The sequence below is a fragment of the Carcharodon carcharias genome, chromosome 20 (genome assembly GCF_017639515.1).
Source record: "Carcharodon carcharias isolate sCarCar2 chromosome 20, sCarCar2.pri, whole genome shotgun sequence".
In the NCBI taxonomy this organism is placed as follows: domain Eukaryota; kingdom Metazoa; phylum Chordata; class Chondrichthyes; order Lamniformes; family Lamnidae; genus Carcharodon; species Carcharodon carcharias.
The window spans coordinates 100,038,531-100,054,335 of NC_054486.1; the positions used below are offsets into that span (position 1 = coordinate 100,038,531).

The following is a 15,805-nucleotide window of genomic DNA, read 5'->3' on the forward strand; positions in this document are numbered from 1 at the left end:
CCCCCCCAGCACGTGCACGCTTCAGCGCTCACGGTCCTCCTGCTCCCACTCCGGCGGCACTGAGGCTATCAGCGCGCGTTTCATGCCCGTTAATTAGACCTGCCCGCCACACCTTCCCGACAATGGGAAAAGCCTCCCCATGGTCTACATTAGTCAGTGGTTAACTCTGCATTACATTTCTATAATCAAGGAACTGAGCTCCAGGTCAAGATGAAGTGGAGAGGGATACTTACAAACAAAGAGCAGGAGTAGGCCATTCGGCCCCTTGACCCTGGTCTACCATTTAATAAGATCATGGCTGATCTGACAGTAACTTCAAATCTGCATCCCGCCAACCCCCGATAACCTATCACCCCCCTGCTTACCAAGAATCTATCCAGCTCTGCCTTAAAAATATTCAAAGACTTTGCTTCCATCGCCTTTTGAGGAAGAGAGTTCCAAATTCTCATGACCCTCTGAGAGAAAAAATTTCGCCTCATTTCCGTTTTAAATTGGGACCCCTTATTTTTAAAGAGTGACCCCTAGTTCTAGATTCTCCCACAAGAGGAAACAACCTCTCCACATCCACCCTGTCTAGTCCCCTCAGGATCTTATATGTTTCAATCAAGCTGAGCTTCTCCACTTTTATAGGCTAGGGATGACAGGTCTCAAAGCACATGCCACACAAGGTGAGGACAATATGAGCAGTCGCAATGTGATGCAGATTATAAACCTCTGCCACAGTTTCTAACGAAGAGCTATTTTTCAACAATCTATGCTATTATGTTATCAGTAATCAATCTTGGGGTCAATGCTTTGCTATTAGCTGACGAACACCCGATCGCATTCATCTGAAATTCTTCAGTGTGATTTTAACTGAGGTATTAATTGGTGTTGAAACCAGTGAACAAATTGATATCAGACTAACATCACCAGAGATCATTCCTAGTCTCCAGAAAGCTTCAAAGCAAAAGTCAATAAACAAGTTTATTATTTTGTTAATCGATTACCACAATGTACATAATTTTATGGTTCTTGGCCCAGCTCAGAGGGACTGTATTCTGCTCTGTTAAAAATTCCATTCACGGTTTAAAAATAAGGGGTCACCCATTTAAGACAGAGATGAGGAGAAATCTTTTTCTCTCAGAGGATCGCGAGTCTTTGGAACTCTCTTCCTCAAAAAGGCGATGGAAGCAGAATCTTTGAATATTTCAAAGGCAGAGCTAGGTAGATTCTTGTAAAGCAAGTGGGTGAAAGGTTATCGGGGGTAGGCGGGAATGTGGAGTTGAGGTTACAAGCAGATCAGCCTTGATCTTATTAGTGGTGGAGCAGGCTCGAGGGGCTGAGTGGCCGATTCCTGCCACTAATTCATGTGTTTGTTTAAAAAAAAAGATATTAATTGAAACACAAACTATTCCATTGCAAGTCCCCTCCGCTATTAAGGAATCACCCCTCAGTCTGCGATAACGCTCTCGGATTACAGAATCACTGTCGTACTACTTCATCAGGCTCAGTGATGTCTCTCCAGCTTCATTCCACATCCCTGCACCCAGTGAAAATAGATTTAACTTCCTTAAACTTTCACCTGGAACTGAGAGGTTTCTCCATTCAAAGCAGAAGCTACAGTGGGAAACCTAAGTAAAAAATATCTGCTCCAACACGCCGGAGAGCGAGCTGAGCAAATTGTCAACAACATCGCTATTTCCCGGGGGAGCAAAGTCCATATAAAAATCAACCCGGCGGGTGCTGTATGGTGTGCCCACTGTCTGAGACAGGAACACTGGGAGGCATCGCCACTGACACTAAGTGCTGGGACACAGCAGCTGTTGTGCACCCCCATAAGAATTTGGTTTCTCGGCCATTCCAGCGCTGCACTAGGTTCTTTGCGGTGAGGGAGCTGACAGACCGGCCATCCACCTCTCTCTTATATTAATGTTTATGGAGTCTGGTTAGAATCTGTCAGAGCACTTGGGCAGAATTTTGCTCCAAGTCGGGGAGGGGGAAGTTCAGGAGTGGGCGCGTGGAGGCGCGCCTCTGATCGGCGCCCCAATCGGGACCGTGCTGCCATTTTACATGGGATGGCCAATTAAGACCCGCCCAGCGTGACATCCGCCAGGAAGCGCTATGTGCTCCCTGTACGGGCGGGGGGGGGGGGGGGTGGTGGAGGGGGATTCCCTCAGCCAAGAGTGTGCTGTTTGGCGCATGCGTGTGAGAGAGTGCACTCATCTCCCTGAGGCTAAGTGCTGCTTCAGGGAGATCGGCTCCACATTAAAAACAGAAAAAAAAAATTTCCCTGACATGTCCCCTCACGTGACATGTCCATCACTTTTAGTTACACTTTTATTAAATTTTTAAAAACCTACATGCAACCTTATCCCGCCCGTGGATGAGGCTTCATGCCTCTTCTAATTCCCACCAGGGCTCCCAGCCTGTCCGCCAATCTTAACATTGAACGGGCAGGTCCACTAATTACGTTAATTACTTTGTCAATGGCCTCAATTGGCCATTGACAGGTTGGCGGGCACACAGCTGATTCTGCTGAGCCCCCGCCAACCTGAAAATTGAAATGGGGCGCGGTGACGCCGGGAGTTCCGCCCGACGCCAACCTGCATCATTTTACGCAAGCAGACCCCGCCCCCCCGCTCGCTGACCGGGAAATCCTGGCACTTGAGTAGAATAGAATTTGTTTTTTGGGACACTAAAGGAATTGTTTCGCCTTTGGTCCCCCATTTCACAATACTTCTGCAGCCACTAATTTGTTAAATGCACCTTTACCCTCAACCTCTTAGTCCCCACTAAAGCATCACTGTCTTGCACACTGGCCATTCCCTGCTGCTCCTAGTATGACCTTCATCTCCACTCCTATAAATCCAAGCGATGCAGTCTTGAATGGATATGGCGGGCAACTGGTTTAATCATTCACTACCAGATTTGGCTGGACCACATTAAGCACTATAGAGTTCCTGCTCTCACCTGCTAAAACAGCTCACTAATCCAGGATCATCCTAGGATGCAAAGGTAATCCCCAGTTCTTTTCTCTACTGGAAACCACCTTCATCAACCCCTCTCGCTTGTCTCCTCCATCTTCACCAATAAGTGCAAGGGGCTCATGGTTCACCCTCACTCTGTGATAACACTCTATCACTAAGATCAAGGCCATTCAATCAGCTGCCTCTGCCACATCTCTCCTAGCCCACAGGACTGAACCTCCGCTAAAGATTACACCCCACTCCTCCCATCCTAGGTCTGAACTCGTATCATTCTCTAGCTTCTCCCCTATCTCACGGCTTGCTCTCTCTGAGCCCAACATTGAACCACCTAATGAAACCCACCTAATGCTTCATCTATCCCACCCCCATTAAACTGTTGACCAAAACCTCCCCTCCTGGCTCCCACGTTAGCTAATATTGTTAACCGTTCTTTCTCCTCATGTGCTGTCTCCCACTCTTCAACAAAACTAACCCATAACTGCCACAGTCCTTACAACCTACCGTCCCATCTCCAACCTCCCCAACTTCTCCAAACGCCTTGAACATTTTGTCACCTCCAAAGTCCATACTTCTCTTTCCCGGAACTCCATGTTTGAATCCTTCCAATCAGGTTTCCACCTGTGCCACAGTAAAACAGCTCTTATCAAAGTCACAAATGACATCCTGTGTGACTGTGACAACAGGTAAACTTTCCCTCCTCGTCCTACTCAACCTGTCGGCAGCCTTAGACACGATTGACCACACCACCCTCCTCCAGCACCTCTCCACTGTCGTCCAGCTATGTGGGACTGCTCTCACCTGGTTCCATTCTTATTTATCTAATCGTCACCAGAATATCATTTGCAAAGGCTCCTCTTCCTGCTCCTTCAGCGTTGCCTCTGATGTCCCCTAAGGATCTATCCTTGGCCCTCCTATTTCTCATTGACATGCTGCCCCTCAGCAAAAGCATCCAAAGGCCCAGCACCAGTTTTCACGTGGATGCTGAGTTCACCCAGTTCTACCGCACCACTGTCTCTCCTGACCCCTCCACCATTGCAAAGATTTGAGTACAAAAATCTAGACTGACACTCCAGTGCAGTACTGAGGGTGCGCAGGACTGATAGAGGTGCTGTCCTTCACATGAGACATGAAATCTGGCTGCTTTGTCAAGGGGACACTAAAGGTCCCATGCTGCTCTTTCAAAGAAGAGCTGGGGAGTTCTCTCCAGTGTCCTGGTCAATACTGATCTCTCAATCAACAGCACTGGTCATTATCACGTTTGAGGGAACTTGCTGAAAATTGGCTTCTGCATTTCTTACATTACAACAGTGAGTACACCTCAAAAAATAAATTTGATTGTAAAGCACTTTGGGGCATCCTGAAGTCATGAAAGGTGCTATATAAATACAAGTAGTATTTGTTTATTTGTTCTGTAAAAGGAGGAGTGCTTGACACAAAAGTATTCCCCTGCACTCTCCTTCCTCCAAGGAAGAACTCTTCACTCTATGGTCACACTCTCCAATTTGACCCAGAGTCAGTGTCTACATTCAGACTATTTTAACAGGTGGAATGGTGATGCCCATTCATTTTCTTCTCCGCTGCCCCATCCTCACTGAAAATAGATTTATCTTCCTTACCCCAGCCTGAAACTCGGATTATTTTTCCATTGTTCTTCTCTGGGCCCTTAGCCCTTCAAATAACCTTAAATGCCGTCTCATTAAAGCTTTGTGCAGGAGAAGAGGGGGAACCGGAAAGCCTGGAGTGTCCCTAGTCCTGCATCCTGCTGGCGGTAGCATCAGAATCTGGGTGGAACACCCACCAGCCCCCCCCACTTCCCTCATCCGCTTGCTCGGACACACACCAACCCCGCACACACACACCATCCCACCCCGCACACACCACCCCCCCCGCACACACACCCCCACCCCCCCCGCACACATCACGCCCCCCCACACACATCACCCCCCCGGCACACACCACGCCCCCCGCACACACCACCCACCCCCGCACACCACCCCCCCACCCCGCACACACCAACCCCACGCACACACCAACCCCCCCCACACACCACCCCCCCGCCGCACACACCACCCCCCCCGCACACACCACCCCCCCTGCACACACCACCCCCCCCGCACACCACCCCCCCGCACACACCCCCCTGCACACACCACCCCCCCCGCACACACCCCCCTGCACACACCACCCACCCCGCACACACACCCCCCCTCACATACCACTCCCGCACACACACCACCCCCCCCGCACACACACCACCCCCCCCGCACACACACCCCCCCTCACACACCACCCCCGCACACACACACCCCCCGCACACACACCACCCCCTCCCGCACACACACCACCCCCTCCCGCACACACACCACCCCCCCGCACACACCACCCCCCCCGCACACACCACCCCCCCTGCACACACCACCCCCCCCGCACACCACCCCCCCCCGCACACACCACCCCCCCTCACACACCACCCCCGCACACACCACCCCCCCGCGCACACCACCCACCCCCGCACACACCACCCCCCCCACACACACCACCCCCGCACACACCACCCCCCCCACACACACCACCCACCCCCGCACACACACCCTCCCCGCACACACCACCCCCGCACACACCACCCCCACACACATCCCCCCACACACACCACCACCCCCGCACACACCCCCCCCACACACACCACCACCCCCGCACACACACCCCCCGCACACATCCCCCCGCACACACACCCTCCCCGCACACACCACCCCCCGCACACACCACCCCCCGCACACACCACCCCCGCACACACCACCCCCCGCACACACCACCCCCCCCCACACACACACCAACCCCGCACACACACCCTCCCCGCACACACACCCCCGCACACACACCTCCCCCGCACACACACCCCCGCACACACACCAACCCCGCACACATCACCCCTGCACACATCACCCCCCCCGCACACATCCCCCCGCACACACCCCCCCCCACAAACCCCCCCCCCCCCGCACACACCACCCCCGCACACACCACCCTCCCCGCACACACCACCCCCCCCGCACACATCATCCTCCCCGCACACACCACCCCCACACACACCCCCCCCGCACACACCACCCTCCCCGCACACACCCCCCCCGCACACACCACCCCCACACACACCCCCCCCGCACACACCACCCTCCCCGCACACACCCCCCCCGCACACACCACCCCCACACACACCCCCCCCGCACACACCACCCTCCCCGCACACACCCCCCCCGCACACACCACCCTCCCCGCACACACCCCCCCCCGCACACACCACCCCCACACACATCATCCCCCCCGCACACACCACCTCCACACACACCCCCCCCGCACACACCACCCTCCCCGCACACACCACCCTCCCCGCACACACCACCCCCACACACATCATCCCCCCCGCACACACCACTCCTGCACACACCACCCTCCCCGCACACACCACCCCCCCCCGCACACACAACACCCCCCCCCGCACACATACCACCCCCGCACTCCCCCCCACCGCACACACCACCCCCGCACACACCACCCCCCCCCACACACACACCACCCCCGCACACACCACCACCCCCGCACACAACACACCCCCCGCACACACACCCACCCCACACACAACACCCCCCCCGCACACACACCACCCCCGCACAGACCACCCCTGCACACACACCACCCCCACACACACCCGCCCCCGCACACACACCACCCCCGCACACACCACCCCCGCACACACAACACCCCCGCACACACCACCCCTGCACACACACCACCCCCGCACACACCCCCCCTGCACACACCACCCCCACACACACCCGCCCCCGCACACACACCACCCCCGCACACACCACCCCCGCACACACAACACCCCCGCACACACAACACCCCCGCACACACCACACCCCCCCAGCACACACAACACCCCCGCACACACCACCACCCCCGCACACAACACACCCCCCGCACACACACCCACCCCGCACACACCACCCCCCCCCCGCACACACAACACCCCCGCACACACCCCCCCTGCACACACCACCCCCACACACACCCGCCCCCGCACACACACCACCCCCGCACACACCACCCCCGCACACACAACACCCCCGCACACACCACGCCTGCACACACACCACCCCCGCACACACCACACCCCCCCAGCACACACAACACCCCCGCACACACCACCCCTGCACACACCAACCCCGCACACACACACCCCCCGCACACACATCACCCCCCCCCGCACACACCACCCCCCCCACACACCACCCCCGCACACACCACCACCCCCGCACACAACACACCCCCCGCACACAGCCCCCCCCACACACAACACCCCCCCCCGCACACACACCACCCCCGCACACACCACCCCTGCACACACACCACCCCCACACACACCCACCCCCGCACACACACCACCCCCGCACACACCACCCCCGCACACACAACACCCCCGCACACACCACCCCTGCACACAAACCACCCCCGCACACACCACATCCCCCCCGCACACACAACACCCCCGCACACACCACCCCCGCACACACCAACCCCGCACCCCAACCCCCACCCACCGCCACTTCTAGCCCCCCACTCCTGCACCAGCTCTTGAGGTTTCCTCTAAGGGAAAAACAAATCCTTTTTAATCTTTCGCTGTGGAAGTATTTCAATGAAGAGCTCACACAGCAGGTTATAAACAGTCATGTATCATTTCTAAATCTGTAATCAGTTATCTGAAACCATCAGCTCCATTCTCTACTAATTACTCAACCCCCGAAGACCATATAACCTGAGGCCCAGACATGTCTCCCTCTGAAACACCAGCTGGTGTGAATGCCGTTATGAGAAGATGAGAAAAGTCAGGGATGAGAAAGACCATTTGTCCAATCAAAACTCATTCTTCCAGTACTCTAAAATCTCCCCTTGCAGCCTTCATTTCCTTGCATGACATATTGTTACAAAAACCTCACACTTTCTAAGCACAAGCTATTTATTCTGTAGCTCTGAGCAGGGGAACTCTTCAGATTCCACTCCCTCCAATTTCCTTCCCCCCCCACCCCCCATCCATCCTACCCATAGCCTCCGGTTCTACTCTTCTAACTAACTGTGAAATAAGATTCTGATTTTCCCTCAGCCGATGCATTTATAATATTTCATTCCCTTTCCTTTTCAGTCACAGCTGCACCTCCCTCAGTTTGACACAGGTTCCTTTTCAAAGGATTATTCATAACCTTATCAGGCCAAAACCAAAAATGACTTATATCAAGGACTGACATCTTATGTCTGCCTTTATCTGCTGCTGAGGGTACACACACACAGCATCTGGGACTGAAGTCAGGTAGCAGCCATCAATCTGAGGCTGCTAGCTATTGGCGGCAATGCTTAGTTGCTAGCTCCTTGTTACGTTGCAGGTCAGCATCGAACTGCTGAGTCCAGCTCTGCTTCCATTCCACCACCCAGCTCACAGTTTAACACTGGGAGAGCGTGGAAAGGGGTAACCCACATGGTCCTAATGCACAAAGAGTTCTGTACAAAGTTTTACAAGTTCCCAGCTGATCCGCCAAGGTTCTTTTAACATTGTAGACAGTGTGGATTCCAAGTGGTGAGAGATGGCTTCTCGAAGGGGCCCCACACAACAACAACAACAACTTATATTTATATAGTGTCTTTGAAGTAATAAAACACCCTAAGGCACTTCACAGGAGCGTTATAAAACAAAACATCACAGCAAACCACATAATATCGGATGACCTTGTTCAAGCAGTAGGTTTTAAAGAGTGTTTTAAAGGAGGAAAGTGAGATTGAGAGAGGGAGAAAGACGTAGGGAGGGTATTTCCGAGCTTAGGGCCCAGGCAGCTGGAAGGGTGACCGACTTCGGTCGAGAAAAGTAAGGGACACTTCGCAGAATCCTTGAGAGTGAGGGAGGGGGATGGGGGAATGTGCTCCAAACCTGTGAGAGCAGTGGAGGGGGAGGGTGGGGGGAGTTGCTGGCAAAATCTTCAGAGCAGGTGGAGGATGGGAGGGTATCCCAGGTGCATGGCCCACCCAGATTCCGATGCTGCCACCTGCTAGGCCCAACTCCCAGACACCCACAGGACAGCTCCAGACACAAGCCGCGGACCCTGCTGTGGCTAACACATGCGCAAAAAAAAATGGGATGAAACATGTCCTGGGAAGGCCTGACCTGTGGGATGCGGGATGAAAGGTTGAATTACAGGACAATCCTGGAAAAGTTGGCCACTCTAGCAACTGAAGGCGCGACTGCCAACAGCGGCACGATTAAAATCAGGAACGCTCAAAAGGCCAGAATTAGAGGGGCACAGACTTCTCAGAAGGTTGTGGGTTTGGAGGAGATCACAGAAATAGGGAGGGCGAGACCATGGAGGGATTGGGAAACACCAAGGAGAATTTTAAAATCAAGACATTACTTGAGCGGGGTGCCAGTGCAGGTCAGTGAGCTCCGGGCTGACCGGGAAACGAGACTTGGCGCGAGTGAAGACATGGGCAGCAATTTTTGGATGACCTCACATGTGGGAGACCAGTCAAGAGTGTATTGGAATAGTCAAGTCCGGAGGTAAAAAGCTATGAATAAGTGTTTCAGCTGAGGCTGGGGCCTCATAAGGCCCCTGAGATAAGAATGGAAGCCGTCAGACTCAGTGCCCGCAATCTCAGTTTGACTCCCAAGTTACCCAGTCACTTTTTACATTGATACTGTTTTTTAAAAAATTCGTTCTCAGGGATTTGGGCATCACCAGTAAGGCTGGCACTTATTGTCTATCCCTCATGCCCCAAGGAAGACGGTGATGGGCCACCATCTTCGTGAACCACTGCTGCAGTTGGATACAGCTGAGGGACACGATAGCCACTATAGCGAGTCATTAAGAGTGAGCCACGCTGATCTAGACGCATCTAGACCAAACCAGGGAAGTACAGCAGGTTTCCTTCCCTAAGAGGAGATTACTGAACTAGTTAGATTTTTATGACAATCTGGCAACGTCAGGGTCACATTTACTGATACCAGCTTTTTATTTCCATATTTTAAAAACATATTTTAAATTTCTCTAAATGCCATGGTGGGATTTGAACTCATATTCACTGGATGATTAGTCCAGTAACATACAGTACCCTTGAAACAAGAGATGGAGGGAGCTGAGCACTTTGAGATGCCTGTACTTGAGGAGTGCCACAAACATGAGTGAGTCTTGATGTCATTACCTGGGTTCGGGTACACAGGGGTGCTCTCAAACAGCACTGTGGTTCCTCCATTGCACAGAGGCCCATACACAACATAGCTGTGCCCAGTGATCCAACCAATGTCCGCAACACAGCCAAACACATCACCATCGTGGTAATCGAACACATACTGGAGGGAGAGAAAGACAAAGTAAGGTCACATTACAATCACAGATCATTATAGATCATCACGGATTCTGCTGATAGCTGACCAGATTTTAAAACTATCCCAAACAGTTTTTTTTGTGGGATTGATCTTCCCCTGAAACGTGAACTTCCCCAAACTTTTGTGGTTTTGAAAAATTGCTGGGTTTTGTTTGCTTGTACTCTCCTCACAAAGAGCTTGGAAACACTCCACATTGCTTTCACCTTCTCTGAAATGTATTGTAAATATATTCCATAGAACCATACAATGGTACAGCACAGGAGGAGGTCATTTGGCCCATCGAGTCTGTGCCAACAATTCGAGGAGCAACCCAGTTAGTCCCACTCACCCGCTCTTCCCCTGTACTCCTGCAATTCTTTCTTCTTCAAGTGTTTATCCAATTCCCTGTTGAAAGTTACTACTGAATCTGTATCCATCATATCAGGCAGTGCATTCCAAACCCTAACCGTTCACTGCATGATAAAGATTTTCCGTATATTGACGCCGCTGAATCACCTCAAGTCACCTCTCTGCCCTCTGATAATCCACCCTTCCACAATTGGAAAGAGCTTGTTGACTCTATCCAAACCCTTAAATGATTTTTAACACCTCAATCAAATATCCTCTTAGCCTTCTCTTCTCTAAGGACAGCAACACAGCTCTTCCAATCCACTAGCCTAACTGTAATCCCTTATCCTCAAAACCATTCTGGCAAATCTCTTCTGCCCCTCCTGGAGGCCTTCATGTCCTCCCTAAAGTGGAGTGCTCAGAATTGGACACAATACGACAAGTGGGGCCACACTAGTGTTTTATATAAGCCTGGTCAGTCCAGCTGTTTAACTGTCGACCATCATGCACAACTAGTGAGTGGATGAGGCCCACAAACATTGCATCCTGATGGTGGAACCCAGCACATCAGTGCAAAATATATTTTCAAGCACCTCCAGCTAGAATTGCAGAGTGGGTGATCCATTTCAACCTCCTCTGGAGGTCCCCAACATCAGAGATGCCAGTCTTCAGCCAATTCAATTCACTCCACGTGATATCAAGAAACGGCTGAAGGCGTTGAATATAGCAAAGGTTATGATCCCGACAACATACTAACTGTAGTACTAAAGACATGTGTTTCAGAACAGCTACAACATTGGCATCCACCCAGCAATGTGGAAAATTGCCCAGTTATGTCCTGTCCACAAAAAGCAGGACATGTCTGATCTGGCCAATTACCAACCCATCAGTCTACTCTCGATCATCAGTAAAGTGCTATCAAGTGGCACTTACTTACCAATAACGCATGCTTGGTTTGAGTTCTACATGGATTACTCGGCTCCAGACCTCACTACAGCCTTGGTCCAAGTATGAACCAAAGAGCTGAATTCAAAAGGTGAGGTGAGGGTGACTGCCTTTGACATCAAGGTAGCATTTGGCTGAATGTCATGTGAAGGAATCCTGTCAAAATGCAAATCTATGGGAATCAGGAGGAGTCTACTGGTTGGAGTTATATCTAACACAAAGGAAGATGGCTGTGGTCGCTGGAGACCAATCACCTCAGCCCCAGGCTTTTGATGCAGGAGTTCCTCAGCCCATCCTCAGCTGTTTCTTCAATGACCTACCTTTCATTATAAGGTCTGAAGTGCAGATATTCACTGATGAACAGTGTTCAGTAACATTCGCAACACAAATACTGAAGCAGCTCCTGCCAGCATACAGCAAGACCTGAACATCAGATATTCCCACAAGTGCAGATAATTCCGATCTCCAATAAGAATTCCCCACCATCCAAGGCAAAGCAGCCCACTCGATTGGCATCCCATCCTCCACCTTAAACATTCACTCCCTCCATCACTGTTGCTGCAATATTCACTGCAGCATTTCACCAAGGCCCATTCAACAGCACCTTCTAAACCCATGATCACCCAGAAGAACAAGGGCAGCAGGCGCATGGGAACACCACCAACTGCAACTTCCCTTCAAAGCCACATACCACACTGACTTGGAACTATATCACCATTCCTTCACTGTCACTGGATCAAAATCCTGGAACTCCCTCCCTGACAGCACTGTGGATGTACATACACCACATGGACTGCAGCGGTTCAAGGAGGTGGCTCACCACCAGCTCTCAAGGGCAATTAGGGATGGGCAATAAATGCTGACCCAGCCAGTGACACCCACAAACCATGAAATAATAAGAAAAAAACATAACTTCCTGGCTTTTGTACTCTAAGCCTCTATTTACAAAGACTGGGACCCCTATGTCTTATTATCTGCTTTGTTAACCTGCCTTGCCATCTTCAAAGAATTGCACACAAACACTCTCAGCTCTCTCTCTCTCTTTGCACATTTAAAATTGTACCATTTATCATATATTGTCTCTCCTCATTCTTCCCACCAAAATGTACCACCTCACACTTTTCTCCATTGAATTTCATTTGACATTTGAGGCCCATTCCTGCAGTGTATGTCCACTTCATCTATTACTAACTTCTTCACAAATGACTACATTTTCCAGTTTTGTGTCTCCCCAAATTTCAACCTTATGCCCTGCACCCCCAAGTTCAACAATAACAACTTGTATTCATCTAGCACCTTTAATGTAATAATTGATTCATAGGACAAGATAAAGCAAAGTTTGACACCGATGCACTTATGGAGATATCAGGGCCAATGACCAAACACTTGGGGCAGAATTTTACGACAGTGGGATTTTACATTCCCGCTGTCGTCAATGGCATTTATAACAGCCCCATCTCCGCCGAAACGGGACTGTAAAATTCTGCCCTTGGTCAAAGAGGAAGGTTTTCAGGAGCGTCTTAATGGAGGAAAGAGAGACAAAGAGAGAAAAGGAGGAAATTCCAGAGCTCAGGGCCCAAGCGTCTTAAAGTACAGTCACCAATGGTGGAGCGATGAAAATTGGGGATGCTTATGAGGTCAAGAGTGCAGATATCTCAGAGAGCTGTGGGATGGAAGGAGGTTGTAGACAAGGCCATAGAAGCATTTGAAAACAGGGGTGAATAATGGGGAGGTGATGACATGCTGGTAACGTCACTGGGCAAGCAATCCAGTAGACCCAGGCTAATGTCTAGGGACACAGATTCAAATCCCACATGGCAGCTGGTGGAATTTCAATTTAATTAATAAATCTGGAATTAAAAGCTAGTCTCAGTACTGATGACCATGAAATCATTGTTATAAAAACTGATCAAAATTACTAATGCCCTTTAGGGAAGGAAATCTGCTGCCCTTACCTGGTCCGGCCTACATGTGACTCTGGACCCACAGCAGTGTGGTTTACTCTTAACTGCCCTCTGAAATGGCCTAGCAACCCACTCAGTTTTTTTATCAAACCGCCACAGAAAAGTCGATAAGGAATGAAACTGGACAGACGACCAGCATCGATAGGTACCGGAAATGACAATGGCAAACTCAGCCCTGTCGACTGTACAAAGTCCTCCTTACTAACATCCAGGCACTTGTGTCAAAATTGGGACAGCTGTCCCACATACTAAGTCAAGCAACAGTATGGCATTGTCATAATCATGGAATCACACCTTACAGCAATGTACCATCACTATCCCTGGTTATGCCCTGTCCCAGTGACAGGACAGAATCAGAGTTGGTGGCACAGTGGAATACAGTCAGGAGGGAGTTGCCCTGGGAGTCCTCAATATCAACTCCAGACCCCATGAAGTCTTATGGCATCAGGTCAAACATGGGCAAGGAAACCTCCTGCTGATTACCGCCTACCATATCCTCTCAGCTGATGAATCAGTGCTCCTCCATGTTGAACACCACTTGGATGAAGCACTAAGGGTGGCAAGGGCACAGAATGCATGCTAGGGGTCTTCAATATCCACCACCAGGAGTGACTCGGTAGCACCACTACTGACCGACCTGGCCAAGTCCTAAAGGACATAGTTGCTAGAGTCTGCAACAGGTGGTAAGGGGACCAACAGGAGGGAAAAACATACTTGGCCTTATTCTCACCAACTTGTCTGTCCCAGATGGATCTGTCCATGAATGTATCAGAAGGAGTGACCACTTTGTGGAGACCATTGAGAATACCCCCAATCGTGTTGTGTGGCACCACCACCAAACTAAATGGGATAGATTCGGAACAGATCTAGCAACTCAGGACTGAGCATTCATGAGGTGCTGTGGGCCATCAGCAGCAGCACAAGTGTGCTCGAACACAATCTGTAACCTCATGACCCGGCATATCCCCCACTCTACCAGTATCATCAAGCCAGAGGATCAACCCTGGTTTGATGAAGTGTGCAGGGGGGAATGCCAGGAGCAGCACCAGGCATGCCTAAAAATGAGGGGTCAACCTGGTGAAGCTATAATACAGGACTACTTGTTTGCCAAACAGCATAAACAGCAAGAAATAGACAGGGCTAAGCGATCCCACAATCAACGGATCAGATCATAGCCCTGAGTCCTGCCACATCCAGTCATAAATGGTGATGGACAATTAAACAACTCACTGGAGGAGGAGTCTCCACAAATATCCCCATCCTCAATGATGGGGAAGCCAGGAAACATCAGTGAAAAAGACAAGGCTTTGTAACCAACTTCAGCCAGAAGTGCCGAGTGCATGATTTATCTTGGCCCCCTTCTAAGGTCCCCAGCATCACAGATGCCAGTCTTCAGCCAACTCGATTCACTCCACATGATATCAAGAAACAGTTGAAGGCACTGGATACTGCAAAGGCTATGGGCCCTGACAATATTCCGGCAACAGTACTGAAGACTTGTGCTTCAGAACTTGTTGCGCTCCTAGCCAAGCTGTTCCATTACAGCTACAACACTGGCATCTACCTGGTTATGTGGAAAATTGCACAGGTATGTCCTGTCCATAAAATACAGGACAAATCCAACCCGGCCAATTACCGCCCCATCAGTCTACTCTCCATCATCAGCAAAGTCTTGGAAGGTGTGGTCGACAGTGCTATCAAGCGGCACTTACTCAGCAATAACCTGCTCACTGACACTCAGTTTGGGTTCCGCTAAGGCCACTCAGTTCCTGACCTCATTAAAGCCTTGGTCCAAAAATGGACAAAAAAGCTGAATTCCAGACAGAGTGACTGCCCCTGCCATCAAGACAGCTTTAGTTGAATGTATTATGGGAATTGGGGAAAAACATCCACTGGTTGGAGTCATAGCTGGGTTGTTCAAGGTCAGTCATCTCAGTTCCAGGTCATCACTGCAGGAGATCCTCAGAATAGTGTCCTAGGCCCAACAATCTCCAGCTGCTTCATCATTGGCCTTCCCTCCATCATAAGATGAGAAGTAGGGACATTTGTTGATGATTGCACAATGTTCAGCACCATTCACGACTCCTCACATACTGAAGCAGTCTGTGTCCGTACGCAGCAAGACCTGAACAATTTCCAGGCTTGGGCTGATATGCGGCAAGTAACATGCAAGG

The 15,805-nt window shown here is 51.1% G+C and overlaps 1 protein-coding gene across 1 annotated transcript in view; it reads right to left on the reverse strand.

The window, feature by feature from the left end:
* LOC121292511 (acetyl-coenzyme A synthetase 2-like, mitochondrial) overlaps positions 1–15,805 on the reverse strand; it is a 72,605-nt gene that overhangs the window by 23,588 nt on the left and 33,212 nt on the right. The window contains exon 6 of the mRNA XM_041214569.1: positions 10,212–10,359. Within this exon, the coding sequence (XP_041070503.1) occupies positions 10,212–10,359 (148 nt within the window). The remainder of the gene's footprint in view (positions 1–10,211; positions 10,360–15,805) is intronic.